General features: G+C 46.1%; 1 protein-coding gene across 1 annotated transcript in view; it reads right to left on the reverse strand.

The window, feature by feature from the left end:
• Nucleotides 1-2,457: 2,457 nt before the first annotated feature.
• Nucleotides 2,458-14,021, reverse strand: part of LOC104509356 (signal peptide peptidase-like 3) — a gene marked incomplete at its 3' end in the record, with an annotated part of 34,744 nt that continues 23,180 nt past the window's right edge. Inside the window, exons 5-8 of the mRNA XM_010151278.1 lie at nucleotides 9,357-9,445; nucleotides 6,473-6,592; nucleotides 3,312-3,390; nucleotides 2,458-2,570 (exon numbers count right to left, since the gene is read on the reverse strand). Coding sequence (XP_010149580.1) covers nucleotides 2,458-2,570; nucleotides 3,312-3,390; nucleotides 6,473-6,592; nucleotides 9,357-9,445 — 401 coding nt within the window. The remainder of the gene's footprint in view (nucleotides 2,571-3,311; nucleotides 3,391-6,472; nucleotides 6,593-9,356; nucleotides 9,446-14,021) is intronic.

Genomic DNA, 14,021 nt, shown 5'->3' on the forward strand with positions numbered 1-14,021 from the left:
TCCTGGCTGAACCCAGCACAGGGAATAAGAACAGAGGAGCAGCCTCTGCCTGACTGCCGCAGCAGCTCCGGTGCGCAGCCGCTCCCGGGCTACCCTGGACCACTCAGTTCACTCTGTAGCTGCAGGCAGACACTGAATCCATCTACATTCCCACTGTATGTCTCCAGCTGCGTCCAGTGTTTAGGAAAGCTTTTCAGCAGGCTTTTCACCAGTCACCATCCTTGAGGATTCCGCCATCAAACAATCCTCTCTGAGAAACAAGCATTTCAAGACCTATAAATGTACATCATTGCATGCCAGACCAACCCCCTCGAGACAGGATCTGCTCATTCCATCCTGTAAAATGTCCCTGGCTTTAGAAACGGTTCAACTCCTGGGCAGACGGGGAAATTGTAGTATTTGAGCAGTGGAGACTCTTCTGGCAGGAACTGCCATGCCTCAGTTTCCTGAGGACTGGAAATCACCATGCGGTATCTCCCTCCTTTTCACTCGGCTCTCCAGCAGAAACACTCTCTCGCAGAGAGGACCAACTCCCCAACACCACAGCACCCTCAGAACCCGAGGCACACTGCTGCAAGGAAACACCTGCCCCACGTCTCCCTCCCACTGCCGTCCCAGGCGACGCGAGGCACCTTCACAGCACCTGTCCAGCTGTGTGCCGACAGCGAAGCCATCGGCCCCCGCGCGCAGGGGAGCTGGAGCCCAGCACAGCCGAACGCTGCCGGCGAGCAGCGCTTCACCGGCGTCGATCACCGAGCGGCACTCGCTGCCCACAGCGCCCTCACAACCCCATTAACGGGGTCTTGCAGTGGGTACAGCACGAGGAGTAAAACCCCAGGGTCTGTCTCCCTGGCGCAGGCCAGTAAATGCTGCTCCCTGTTCAGTGTCACTCACAAACGTGGATTTAACTGGATTTGAACAACTGACGGGAGACTTACCTATGCAGTACAAGATGCCTTCACATAAGCTACGTCAAATCCTCCGAAGCCGGGGGGTGTCCACACAACTCAGTACAGCGTAAACCCCCACCAAGAGAAACAAACCCCAGAACCCACTCTGCACCAGTGCAGCGCTCTGCAGATTAATTACCTCAAAGCCTGCTATTTGAGACTGAAGCGCTCCCAAAAATAGCTGGTTTTAAGTAAATGCTTCTGTCGATATCGCAGAGTAGACAAGACCCTCCAGATTTCACCAGACTCCACCCCTGACACTGCACGTAGCTTTGCAGCTGCTGCACAGCAAACCCACCCTTGACTTCAGGGTGGGCTGCGCTGCTCAGCGCAAACCACACGACTGCACTTTTCCTGGCGCTGTGGCATTCCCTGTATGCCTGTGTGCAGGAGGCATTCCCTGGTATGCAGCAGGTGGAATGTGCAGGGCCGCAGGAAACACCAATGGAACCTAACGCCGACAAACAGCAAAATAATCCAAGTGCCGTGAGAGGTTTCGGTGCTACGGACTTGCTGCTGCTGCTCTCTCGTTTGGGAGGAGCTGGAAAGCTGATGGGATTTATGTTTTCTAGTGCAACAAACAACTTCACGGGCAGGTAATGTTGTCCCAGCCGTTTTTTATGAGGCAACCGCAACCTCAGGGTGCCGTTTCACCAGCTGTCCTAACCCAATTTAGCTGCCCGACACTACTGCAAAGCTGAGGTCCTGCTCCCGGCTACCCCTTCATCCCTTTGCTACCGCAGCCACTCCATCCTCTTAGATCCCATCATGTTGCCACTTACCTTTTGCCAAATTTAGCACATACCTGATTGCACAATAATCCAATTCATCTCACTGCAGCAGCAGAAAAATAGCCTGGCTTAAAAAGAGTACGCTGCCATTCGAGTGAGCTGAATTAGCTTACCATGTGATTAAATGAGTGCCAGAGCTAGCACAAGAGATTTGGAAGGCAGGAGGGGAGGAGGAAAGCTCCTTTTCGGAACAGTAAACTGAGAATTCAGTTCAACCAGCACAAAAAAAAACCCAGAACACACCTTCAAGCCAACTGGACGCCCGCCAGCTTTGCCCATCTCACCATCCTAACTGGCAAGCATCAAAGAGATCAAAGACAACCAGCTACTGTGAGCTGTCTCACAACAAAGCATTTGATCATCTGAACCGAAAAACAAGATGATGCACAGCAAAAATTAACCAGGTTAAGATCAAGTTATGATTCATGAACAACCACCGTCTGCACACATCTTGAACTAAACCGGCGACTCACCCCACACCATGCAAGTGCCGAAAACCCTTCATGAGTGTGCGAGCGCTTCCCTGGAAGCTTTCACAAACCAGAAAAACAGGTGCCCAAACACCACCCTGGCACGTTGTTCTCAGGGAGTCTACCACGCAGCGTTACACCTCAGCAAGCCATTACTACTAACAATGCCACCAATCATCCCCAGGTGACTGGATGTGTCAGAACAGGCACAAACCGGCAGTGAAATCCCTTAATTCACATACTCACCATCCATAAGGAGCCAGTGGCCAGTTAGGACCCAGATAAGGACAAGCATCACAGACAGAGAAAACGAGAGCAACTCAGCAGCAGTGAAACGCCCGCAGCAGCCAAAGGAAATCCTAGGAACAACATACAAACATTACCTAGAAGACTTTACACTTCCATTTAAAGAACAGAAAATGGACACTTGGAAAAAGGCTCAACTGCTGATGAAAGATGCCAAGAACAACTGAAAGGAAGTTCCTTTGCCACAAATAGGTACCAAAACAGCAACAAAATAAAAGCTTTCCTCACATTCACATCATGTGCGTAAGGCCTGACCTACAGAGATGCAAAAAACACTGTAAATCCTGGCACCTCTCCTGAAATTGCTACCATTAATGCTATTCCCTGCTATCATCCAAGACAGGGCTTTTTGCAACACGAACGCCAGTCACAAGGTTAAAAAAAAAAGAAAATGAGTTCCAAAACATGATGTTAAGAACTGTGATTTTCACTAGCGTAACTACTGTCTCTGCAACAGCCAGCATGAAAATCCACAGTGCAGTGTTAACAAACATTAAAACCCAACACCAAATCCCAGACTCTGACATCTCAGCCAAAGTAAGCCAAACGTGTTAAAAGCCGCTGTCGGGAAATCCAGCTCCCTGCCACAGCACCGTGTTCCCCAGGCTGGCAGGCTTGGTGGCATGCAGAAATTATGCTTCCTGCTTCCAAAGTGGAAACGTGGTGTTGGCACCAAAAATATGCCCAAACATCAGCCCTGAGCTTAATGCTCGTAACCGAAGAGTCTGTTGAAGGATTCTCATTAAAAGAAATAAATACAACACACCAGAGCAAAAGATTTCTCAAGTCCTTACTTGTTTTGAGGTGAACAAGGCCGTGTTAAGTACTGGCACATCGGGAGCAGAAGGAAAGCGAAAGCTATTGTTGCAAGGACTAGAAAAAGAAGAAAAGGTAGTATTAGTACATTCAGATCTAATTTCTACGGTACACAAACAAGCTTCTCCAATTCAAAAAAGCTCTTGCAACAATGTCCTAGTATCACACGCTGCGGTATTACTAAAGCAGGAGCCGCTCAAGTCTCCAAGGATTTCGGCAGAACTTCAATTGTTAGCGTGCTTTCAAACTTCCATCAAAATAAAAGGAGGGAACGTTCTCACAGGAATGCAACGCCCCAGCCCTAAACCTTAAAAAAAAAAATAAGTCAAAGCTATTCACGATCATGTCAGCAAGAAAAACAGTCTTCAAATATTCTGACAAGAAAAACCCAAACCCCAACTTACTACAAACTGCTTGTGAGATTCTTTTGAAATTCTTCAGCATACGACACTGACTATGTCAGCATAATAAAGGGGTTTTTCACTTTTTAACTCAGCTTTTTTCCCCATCTCACTCAAAGCCCTTTATTCATTACTGAAACGCAGCACAGCTTAAGCTATATCCTAGCTGGAGACTCAAATCTGTTAATACAAAGTGATTTAAGTTTTTGAGAACAGGATGGTAAAAATACATACATATCCAAATAGACTAGTTCCATAAACATGTTCTTTTTTAAGGAGCATACTTATCCCACCCACGCATTCGTAAAAATGCTCAGTAACTGCTGGTGCTTCTAATCGTTTCTCCTGCCAGTGTTTTCAGAAAGAACAGCACCGAGGACTGTTTCAAACGCCGGCGAGCGCGGGCGTGGGGACGCCGACATGTCAGCACCGCGCGCCCCAACAGCCTGCAACAAAAATGGAAGCGTGTCTCGACATTTTCTGCAGGCTGCAGACCGCTTGTGCTGTTCTCTACTCCTTCCTCATAAACTGGGGGTGGTGGTTGTTAGGTTTTAAAAGTGTTTTTTTTTCCCCCTCTCCTCTCAAATGAAGATGGTGGGAAGGAATCAAACATTCTCCTTAGCACACAGCTCAAGCCAACTGGAGAAAAGAAATGGATTTGGTCAAACCACATCTTTTCACCCCTCAATTCTGCAGGATTTTTTTTTTTAAAGAAGATCAATTTTAGAATAAAAAGTGTCTGTGTGCAAACAGCACCGTGGGAACTCGCAGTCCTATCAGAGAGCAGGACACCAAGCAGGACGGGTAGGGAAGGGCTGAAGGGTGGCACCTCTGCACACGCGGAACGAGGAACCTTTTCAGAGGTGCCTGGCAAAGAACACTGCGCAGCAAGGCCTGCGCCCTTCCCCACTCCAGACGGACCCTCTCGGCCCCTGGAAGTTCTCCTCCTCCTTCCTCCCCTCCAGCTCTTCCCCACACCTCCTGTCCTGGTATTTCCAACCACTGCCACCCCGGAGCTGGGCTCAGTGTCAGAGTTCAAATGTAATCACACTAACACACCGTGCCCACGAGCACCCACTCCCAGTCCTTATTATTCAGCCGGCAATCCCTTGGCTCAACTCCTGTCTGCAGGCAGCACGCCAGCTCTTCAGCTCTGCCCTCTGCTTCGCAGCTCTCCCGGCCTCTCCCGTTTGCTGTACCTGCCCTGGAAGGCCAGTCTGTGTCCCCACGTCAGCCTCTCCAACCTACAAACAGACGCCGTAACGTGGCGCTACTTGAGCTTCAGGGGACAGGGGACCAAGTCCCACAGCTCCAAGTTCCCACCTCCTGCTATACAGCCTCTAACGAAGCTTTGCATTTCAGAGGTTCTGGGGCCAAAGTCCCCTGTCCTCAATGCCACCCTCTGATGCAAGGCCAAGGGAAAGCACAAAAGTGTCTTGAAACCAGCTTCAAGAATAAAGACACCCAAGCGCACTAATCCAGACAGAGTCAATCCTCTTAAACCTGCAGCGGGCCCCAGCTGACCAAACATCGTCCAGTTACGCACCACAAATGTTCCAGATACAGCTACAAATATCAAGGTCATTCTGGAAATAAATGGGCCAATTAGCTTGACCAAACTTTGGTTTTAATCATAAATCTTCCCTTGTAATACCTTACACACATGTGTGTATATATACTCCCCTAATATCTAGCTTGTATTAGAATGTATATGAAGGAATGATTTATTTTTAATATGGAATAACCTACGTGTCATAGGGCAACGTTAAGATATTCAACACACCCCTACAGGGCCAGAATCCGAGACAGGAGCCTCAAGACTCGTGTCAAGAGCAGAGATTTAGATTTCACCCATCAACATCAGCCCTGTTTAAGAGGCTGCAGAGGACACACTCCTGGCTCAGGAGTCAGATCACGAGGGAGATGCCTGCATCGCATACACACAACGTCAGAGAGGATGAGGGGTATTCAGGGGTTTAAAAATCTTCATGGCCTCAGTATATGGACTGAGGGGAACAGTTTTTAAAGCTGCTGCAAATGTGGAGCAGCAGGAAGAATCTTGCTACCCTGAATGGCAGCCAGTCTCTTGAAGAACTGCAAAAAAAAAATTAAAAGGCCAAAATTTTCCAAAATACAAGCCCCTGGTATTTACTTAAATGTCAAAATGTAAATAGCAATAAAGAGGATCAGAGGACTTGCCATTTATTTGCGGACAACCATTTGATTTTTGTTCTAAATTCCAGCAGTGCAACAGAATACTCCTGAGTATTCTGTAACATAACAAAATGCTCCTGAGACCAGAAGTACCCTTGAAAGAAAGAAAAACTGCACAAAAGCAAAAACCAGAATTAAACCAGGAAAAGAAGCCTCTGGGTAGGATCTCCAGAACTATGCTGTGATCCCATAAAGTACCTGAACTACAAAATCCCATGTAGAGTTCTGGGCACTGGTTTATAAACAAGAGAACTCTAGGTAAAACAATACATCTGGCATCTTTCCAAACTCTGGCAATTTATAGTTTAGTAGGTTTAGCAAATCTAAGTGGAAAATACCTCTTCAATAATACTTGTCACTTATTAATAGCTGCAGAGACATGAAAATACAACTGTGAAACCCAACGAGGTTTGGTTTTTTAAAGTGTACTTTGACATGTATTGTGATTCTTATCAACAATATTTAATCATAAGAACGCTTTCTGTTCTATTCCAATTCTTATAAAGAGAAGAAAACTTAGTCACCTGCTGTGCATATTGTAAAGACAACTTGAACTGAATCAAAGAAGAAGAACATAACTAGGAGAGAGACAGACGCTCCGATCGGCAGGAACAAGGCCTGGGTGGAATCAATGGTTTGAATACCTGCAGAAGAGAGAGAGCGACGTTTAACTTCCACGCACGTACCGACACCCCGTCCTCGCCGACGCAGCTGAGGTCAGTACTGTGATCCCATCTCAGCGCCGGTGCAACGGACGTTCACTCCGAGGTCCTCGGGTGGTACCATAACCAAGCAGTCTGTGCAAACCACTCCAGCTAAGGCGCACGGCCGCGGTGGCTGGGGGTGTGCACCAGGAGTCCTGCTTGCACAGCCCAAGAATTGAAGGCTCAAGGAAAGTGTACGGGTTTTTTTCTTGTGCCACGGATAGAATGAATAACAAGTTACAAAAATTAACATGACTTAGGGATTAGGAATCATACAGCAATTATCTCTCTGCTTCAATTTACACTGTTTACACGGCCGTGTTGAACAGAGCGCAGGGGAGCTGTGTTTAACCCCTGCGCAGGAGGTAAAGGGCCTGGCCCAGAGCAGAGCTGCAGGCAGCGTTCGGCTGAGCGAGCTCCTGCAAAGGCTGCCACGGCTTCAAATTCCACTTGGGCGAAGGCCACCGTGCACTTACATTGCATCACTGATTGCACTCACCAGATAACACCAAGCCTAACAATAAAGGGCAGTTTTCAAGAAACATCCTGGCCATGTACCTGTTTATGACACTACCAGCTCAGTTCAGCCTGCACTGCCATCGCCTTTTCTGCTGCAAACCAACAAAAATCCATGCTCACGTTCCAGAGCTGGAAGTGATTAAGCAGTACAGAGATACTGGTGTGGTTTATTCTGATTATTTCCCTCACCTCAACCATGCAGTGTGACTCCTGGGGATATTAACAGTGGGGCAAAACATTTTTTACTACATTTTACCACAAGTTCTTAGAATTAGTAACAAAATTGAGAAGATCAGGCTCTGAAAAGTCCACCTATCCCCGCAAATCCTAATACTTAGCCAGTCTCTGTAGCTGTATTTACATTTGATTGCGAGGGGGGGCGGGGGGAGCCACAAGTAATAACCCATTAAAAATGGGTACATGTAGAGCATTAGAACAGCAGGTAACATCTGAAGTAGCCACTTGGTAAGAAGTGTCCAAATTGTCTCTAACAAAAAATTCATGCAAGACTCAGACCTAGATGAGATTTAAAACCAGCTTAACATCACTGTGTTATCTCAAAATAATTAGTACGAAGCAGGGATTCACCAGCCCCAGGATTGTAAGGATAAGCTTTTAGGTTATCAAGCAGAATCTGTGTGTGTGTGTGCTCGTACACACAGACATTTTGTGTGAGAGAACGTACCTGTGTTATTTTTTCCTGTGGAAGAGTGGCAACCTGTCTAAGTGAGGGGTTACCTACACAGCTCACAGTTACCACGTACCCGAACACGTGGAAAAACCTCAAACACACGTGACATATAGTCACTACTACCAGTATCTGCCAACCATTTTCATGAGAGAAAAGCTAAACACGAGCCTGGGAGCCATGACACTTGCACTGATGGTCATGTACCAGTTCAGGTCATGGATCTTATTCTTAAACATAAGCAGCACAGTAAATTTTAAAAATAAAAAGCAGAAGTCAGTCACTTGGGAATTGTGTGTTACTGAGGTCTGGTACAAAAGGGTAAAGTACAACGCAGACAGCGCAGCGATGGCAGTGTGAGACAGAAATTCCTGTGTTCTAATCTGTGACTTAGATCTCGTTCCTCCTCCTTTGAGAAAGAGCATTTATTCACATGCCCTTCGACTTCCCAAGGGAAACAACACACACAGCAAAACCCCAGAAATGACACTGCAAACCACCTTGGCGTATGGGAATCAGTGCCTGCAGTGTTAAATGTCAAGGCTCCTCATTTCATCCCTGATTGTTTTGATAGCTCGCCCCCCAGCCCCCGACGGCCTGCTCCTGCTTCCCAGATGCCAGGAGCCTCCAGTGTTCATTGCTGAATCACCAAGCACAGCAAGCTCTTTGCTCGGTGCTGTCAACAGAGGGACAACTGACAACTAGGCAAATTCCAAGAGTCTGTATTAAAAAAAAAAAAGACCCAAAAGGGCAGAAAAGCAAAAGGGACTGTGCTGGTTTTAGCCTATGCCCTGAATGTGGCCATATAAACTGCTGGAAGTTAAACTCAGGTGTGAATTTACAGCACACTGTGTACGACACATTCCACTCTTAACTGTTCACATATACATTTTTACCTGCAAAAGAGTGCACTCAAAAGGCCAAGCTGCCTGGAATCTATTTATAGGTTACAGAGGGGACAATCACCATACAGGAGCTGACATGTTAATCCCCGCTCTGAACGGACTGTGTGTAGACACATACTTTGTTGTCCATTATAGATGCGTCGCCCAAAGCCATGTGAAATTTCCCTGTCCACAAAGCTGAATCATCCTTACGGATGGCATGGATACCATGAGATCTCTCACTGCTTATGGGCTAGCTAACACACTGCAGTGATAAAGGCCAGACAAAACCGAGTTAGGTTCCCTTCTCGTAACTGTGTGGTGGTCCTTTTTAAAGGAAAGCCGTTTCCATTTCCAGGCAAAGCTGACAAACCGCGCAGCGTGCAATTTCTACGCATTATGGAAATGTGACGTCGACGTTTAAATTTAGCTTCCATGGGCACGAACTAGACAGCAGTGTTAGCGCGTGGCAAACGGCAAGTGCTGAGACAAAAGAGTTCCATTACATCAGGTGACCCTACAAGCACATAGCTGAAACACACGGAGAGGTGAAGCAGAAGACGCAGCACACTGACGCGGTGACAGAGAGGTAAGGAGTAAAGCTAACCCTTACTGTTATTGGTGCTGTTGCCATTAAAAGACCCAGCCACGCTGCTACTGTCCTTCTCTTTGTCTTGATTCTCAAAGTCCATGTTAAGAGACCTGCAGGAAACAAAGCAGACTTAACAGGCAAGTTTCAGGCTCCCGTTGAGGCTCCTCAGCTGTGGTCTCACTGCCCTTCCACCACAGCACCCTCTCCCTGAGAATAACAACTCTGATTATTAGAAAAAACACCATACACTGCAAAAAAAACTAATGCTTATGGTTACGGGTGAGGCACCAAATCACACAGGTTCTGATGGTGAGACCAGTCGCCCGCGTCTGAACGGGTAAGTGTTAACACGAAACCGCAGCAACAAAGATAAACATCTGCATTACGGGGAAGTGTGGAACATGATGGAAATGCAATAAACGTTTCAATTCTCTGATGTATTTGAACTCTTTCCAAGTTCTCATTTTGATCCTTTTCATTCAAATTTAGCTACTGGGTTTCAGCTTTAAAACAGAATTATCTCCTTCCTCTAAATCTTGTTATGGCTGATGACCAAAACCAGCTTATAGGCACTTGTCTGCTGGATGTAGGGTCCTACTTAACTGAAGACATTTCAGCAAAGCCTAGAAACTAACGAGATACATATTTTAGATACACATAGAAGAGATGAGGAGAGGAAGCTCTGAATAAATAGTACAAACCGATACAGCTTACTTCATCCATAGGAGCCGACAACATTTCCCTGTGTACCCAGCTCAGCTCTAATTGAGTCTTTTCGTTTTCATATATACACTTAAAAAAATCCCCAAATAACACAGTCTTCTACACGTTTTGCTACAGGCTTTGGCTTTGATGCAACTTCTAAATGATAGCCTAACAAATTTTGGCATAACTCTGTGAAACAGGCAAATTTCATTTAAGGTCCATTTGGGGCAGCAATCGTTTCTAGCATTAAATTCTAGGTTGTTTTATACAAAAATACTAACAGTCCAGGTTACCATGATAGCTTCTCATTCTGATAAATGCATGGTATCCATGACTTAGCTGCAGATTTGTTTATTCAAGCAAGCTACAGAGAACCTGTCTTAAGACTGCAGCAGCATCAAATACCAAGTATTTCATTAAGAGTTCCAGGTCAACGAGCATTAAACTCCTTTTGAAGTTGAACTGTGAGTAATCGTACAAGCAAAGGAAACAAGTTTTATTCATTTGCCAGACAAGTAAAACATGCGCCACAATCTCCTACGCAATTCCATAGGTATCCAAGTTGTTTTGTTTTAGTGTGCGGGTTACCCACTGCAGGGCGCAGGGAGCAGCTCGTGCTGCAGGCACACAGCCTGAACCCAAGCACACAGAGGTCTCCAGGACCACGGCGGATGTGGTGCGTTAAAGAAAGAGGGGTTGAGCAGTTCCACTGTATAAAACAAAACCAAAGCAAGGCTCCTCCGGCCTAAACCAGGCTTGATTCTTCTGCTTCTGTAATGCAAGGGCTCCTAAACAGTGGTATGAAGTTAAAGCAGCTTTTGGGCTCAGGCAAAATATGAGGAAGCTTCAGCCTCAAACACAGAGCATTTCTACCCAGACTGAGGATCATCAACTACAACGTTATCAAAAGTACAAAGAAGCAAGGCAGACCACTAAAATCCTAACAAATTAACCTGCTCTTCTTAGCTCGTTCTCCTTGATCCTCCTGCTCTGTCTCTTGTCTGGAGTGCCTTCATCCTTCATTCACACTTTCTTTTTCCCCATTAATGCACTGTAGCCTCATAATTTTCCTCTCGAGCTAAAAAAAATCCAGGAGGAGGCTGACAACCCTCCAGGACTCGATCCAAGATTCAGCCAAACAAGTTAATTCTTTTCAGAGCAGCGTTTCATTCCTCTCCAAAATAGCACAGTTTCGCCAGAACTTCACACCATCATTTTCTCCGTGGCATCGGGCACCTCATAACGCAAAGAAAACTGGAACGAAACTATGAGATCTACTTCTCGTGAGTAACTTCAGCCCTTTCCCTTCTGTTGCAATCGTGTCAGCAATTATTAGGTTATTACCTATAAACATCCCTACCTCAAATGTAAGCAGAGATTAGGAAGTTACTTTCACTTAGCAACACAACTGCTCCAAGATCCAAGACAACGTCTGAATAATCTCCAGCCGTTTTACGATTTGGCCCTTCCCTCTGCTACAGATTATCACTAACATAATTAAAAAAAATGAGAAGTGATCCCTAAAACATCCTCTAACAAAGTTAAAAATTATATTGTGAAACAAGATATGCTCAGAACTACTGGACTGTGAAACAATCGCAAACTGAGAAACATTTGCTTTTTTGTTCGGTTTCTGCTGGTTTCTAAAGGCAACGTTCAGCCAGCACCTTCCATCGGGCTACAAACCGCACGGCTGTTCTGCTGGGGGTCCTCGCGGTTCAAGCCGGTAGGATTTCCAGCGCAGTGTTTCAAAGGAGGCACGGCTCAGCCTCCCACGGGGAACCACTCGCTAGGGTTACGCTGAGGCCAGAGGAATGAGTAAGCTGCTGGCACGTTATTATCAGGAAAGTTCAGATTCAGCTATGGATCACTTGCACTGCAGCAATGCTTCAGGGAAACCCTGCAGAATATTCTTATGAAACAATGGAAGAAATATGAAAGCAAGTGTGTCTCTGCAGCGCTGCTTGCAGATGAAACATATTGAGAAGTTCTCTCTTGCTCTGCTCAGCGAGGACAGTCACCCATTTTAACAGCTCTGGGACTGGGAGACTTGTGGGTTGCCACAGAATTGCCAGATTTCAATCGCTCTAAATACAAATTGCAAATCAGAATCAGTCATTGAGCTGACGCAGCTTAATTCAATCAAATCTCAACGCCTATTACAGAGGGAGCGCCTAAAATACGCTGTGTGCTCTGACATCGCTACAGTCGCTTATAAAACATTCCTGCGAGACCGCAGGACGAGTTCCAATGCAAGATCCAGAGTGGGAATAGGAATAGGGGAAACAATGGCAGAAAGCGCACACAGAAGCGTTTTCTCTGCCTGCATGGAGTAAGAGTGCCCGAATCCCGCGTCTCTGATCAGGGTATCTCACTTTCAGCAGGTATTCTACGTGCACCCCCTCGTGTGCCCACATGCAGACAACCTCCGCAGCAGTCGGTGAGGTCTGGCCAAACCCCTGGTTCCACCCTGCCAGCGCTGCCCCGCAGATGCTTACGAATTCCAAGCGTAGCCTTTCTACTTGTTATTGTGAAATACCTATTGCGATTTCTGTAAACATCAAGTTGTAAAGCCAACCCTGAGGACACCATCTGAGCTACTTTCTATTTACACACACACCTTAGGTTCCCAAAAACTAGAGATACCAGACACCACTTTCCTCCCACGCTTCTCGGTTTGGTTTAAAAGCAGATACTTGAACAGGTAGATTCTGGGTTAAATCTGGCTTTGCATAAGCTGAGAGACCATGTGTGGATATGTGATAGGATAGAAAAAAATTCAGCTGCCTGCAAAGTAACCCCAACATCTCAATTACAGAGAAGCACCTGGGCAAGAATAGTGGGCGGTCTTGCAAGAGCCCACAGGAGACAACCCGCTCCAAGCTGAGCTCAACTCTCAAAACCCCGTAACTAACACATACACTTGCATCTCCAGTGTACAGCTTGTAACGGTTTAAAGGATTACACTTGGCCCTTGGCAGTCAGTAATAAAGTATATCAAGTTCAAGGACCGAGGGACAGTCAGAATGTCATGGAGAGACGTTCAGAAGGGTTCGAAGCAAAAATCCCTGGCTCAGCACAACTGTAGGAAGGAAACGCTCCTTCATCCACAGTAAGAGAACCAGGCACCCAACCCTGTAAACCGTACGTCGTTCTGGATGTGTGCTTTACCCACCATCTATCAGACATTCTTCTGAATATCCTGGGGGTTTGGGGTTTTGTTTGTTTGTTCTGGTTTCGGACAAACGCTGCTTCGTTCCCCTTCATTCTCCTGCATTAGATCAGATCCACCACGCACGTGGATTTTATCCTTGTGACTCACCCACCCAATTCTTTCTGATCCTATTACTGCGCTTCTGTTTAAGTCACTTGCCAGCCATACCACAGTAACTCTATTTGCTGCTTCTCAGACTGAAAATCAGAAGCAAACCCCATTTCTGCCACACGAGGGTTAACTCAGGAGTGCCGTTTGCTTCCTGTCTTGCGACAGCTCCCTTGGAGACCAAGATGGAGACACCACTGTTGGCACTGGAGAACAAGCACCCCAAGCTGTAACGTTTGCCTCTCCAAGTCACTCTTCTAAGAAAACCCACCCACTTCACCAGAAGTTTTTGTTTTACCACTTTAGGAATTTCCAGATGAATATAATTTTGCAACTTACTACCACACCTGAATTTCTTAAAGAACTTCACTGTATCTTAGACACACTGTATCTTAGATTTTCTGTAAAAACCTGCTTTTGACCTCACTTGCTGAGCAAACAAAACAGGAATTTGTCCAAGTCACCACCATAACAGTGGGTTTCAGTTTTCATCGCCTCTAGATTTTGTCTTCCTAAAACCTCTATTTTCATTTCATCAGCAGTGCAGTCACCTAATACTCGCCAGCAACGAGACACAGCTCCTATCAAAAACTGGCTCTTTCATTATATGATTTTATCAACTTACGAAGGCAATTTAAAAAACCTAACCCTCACAGCTG

Source organism: Eurypyga helias, unplaced genomic scaffold (assembly GCF_000690775.1).
Source record: "Eurypyga helias isolate BGI_N326 unplaced genomic scaffold, ASM69077v1 scaffold1225, whole genome shotgun sequence".
Taxonomy (NCBI): Eukaryota; Metazoa; Chordata; class Aves; order Eurypygiformes; family Eurypygidae; genus Eurypyga; species Eurypyga helias.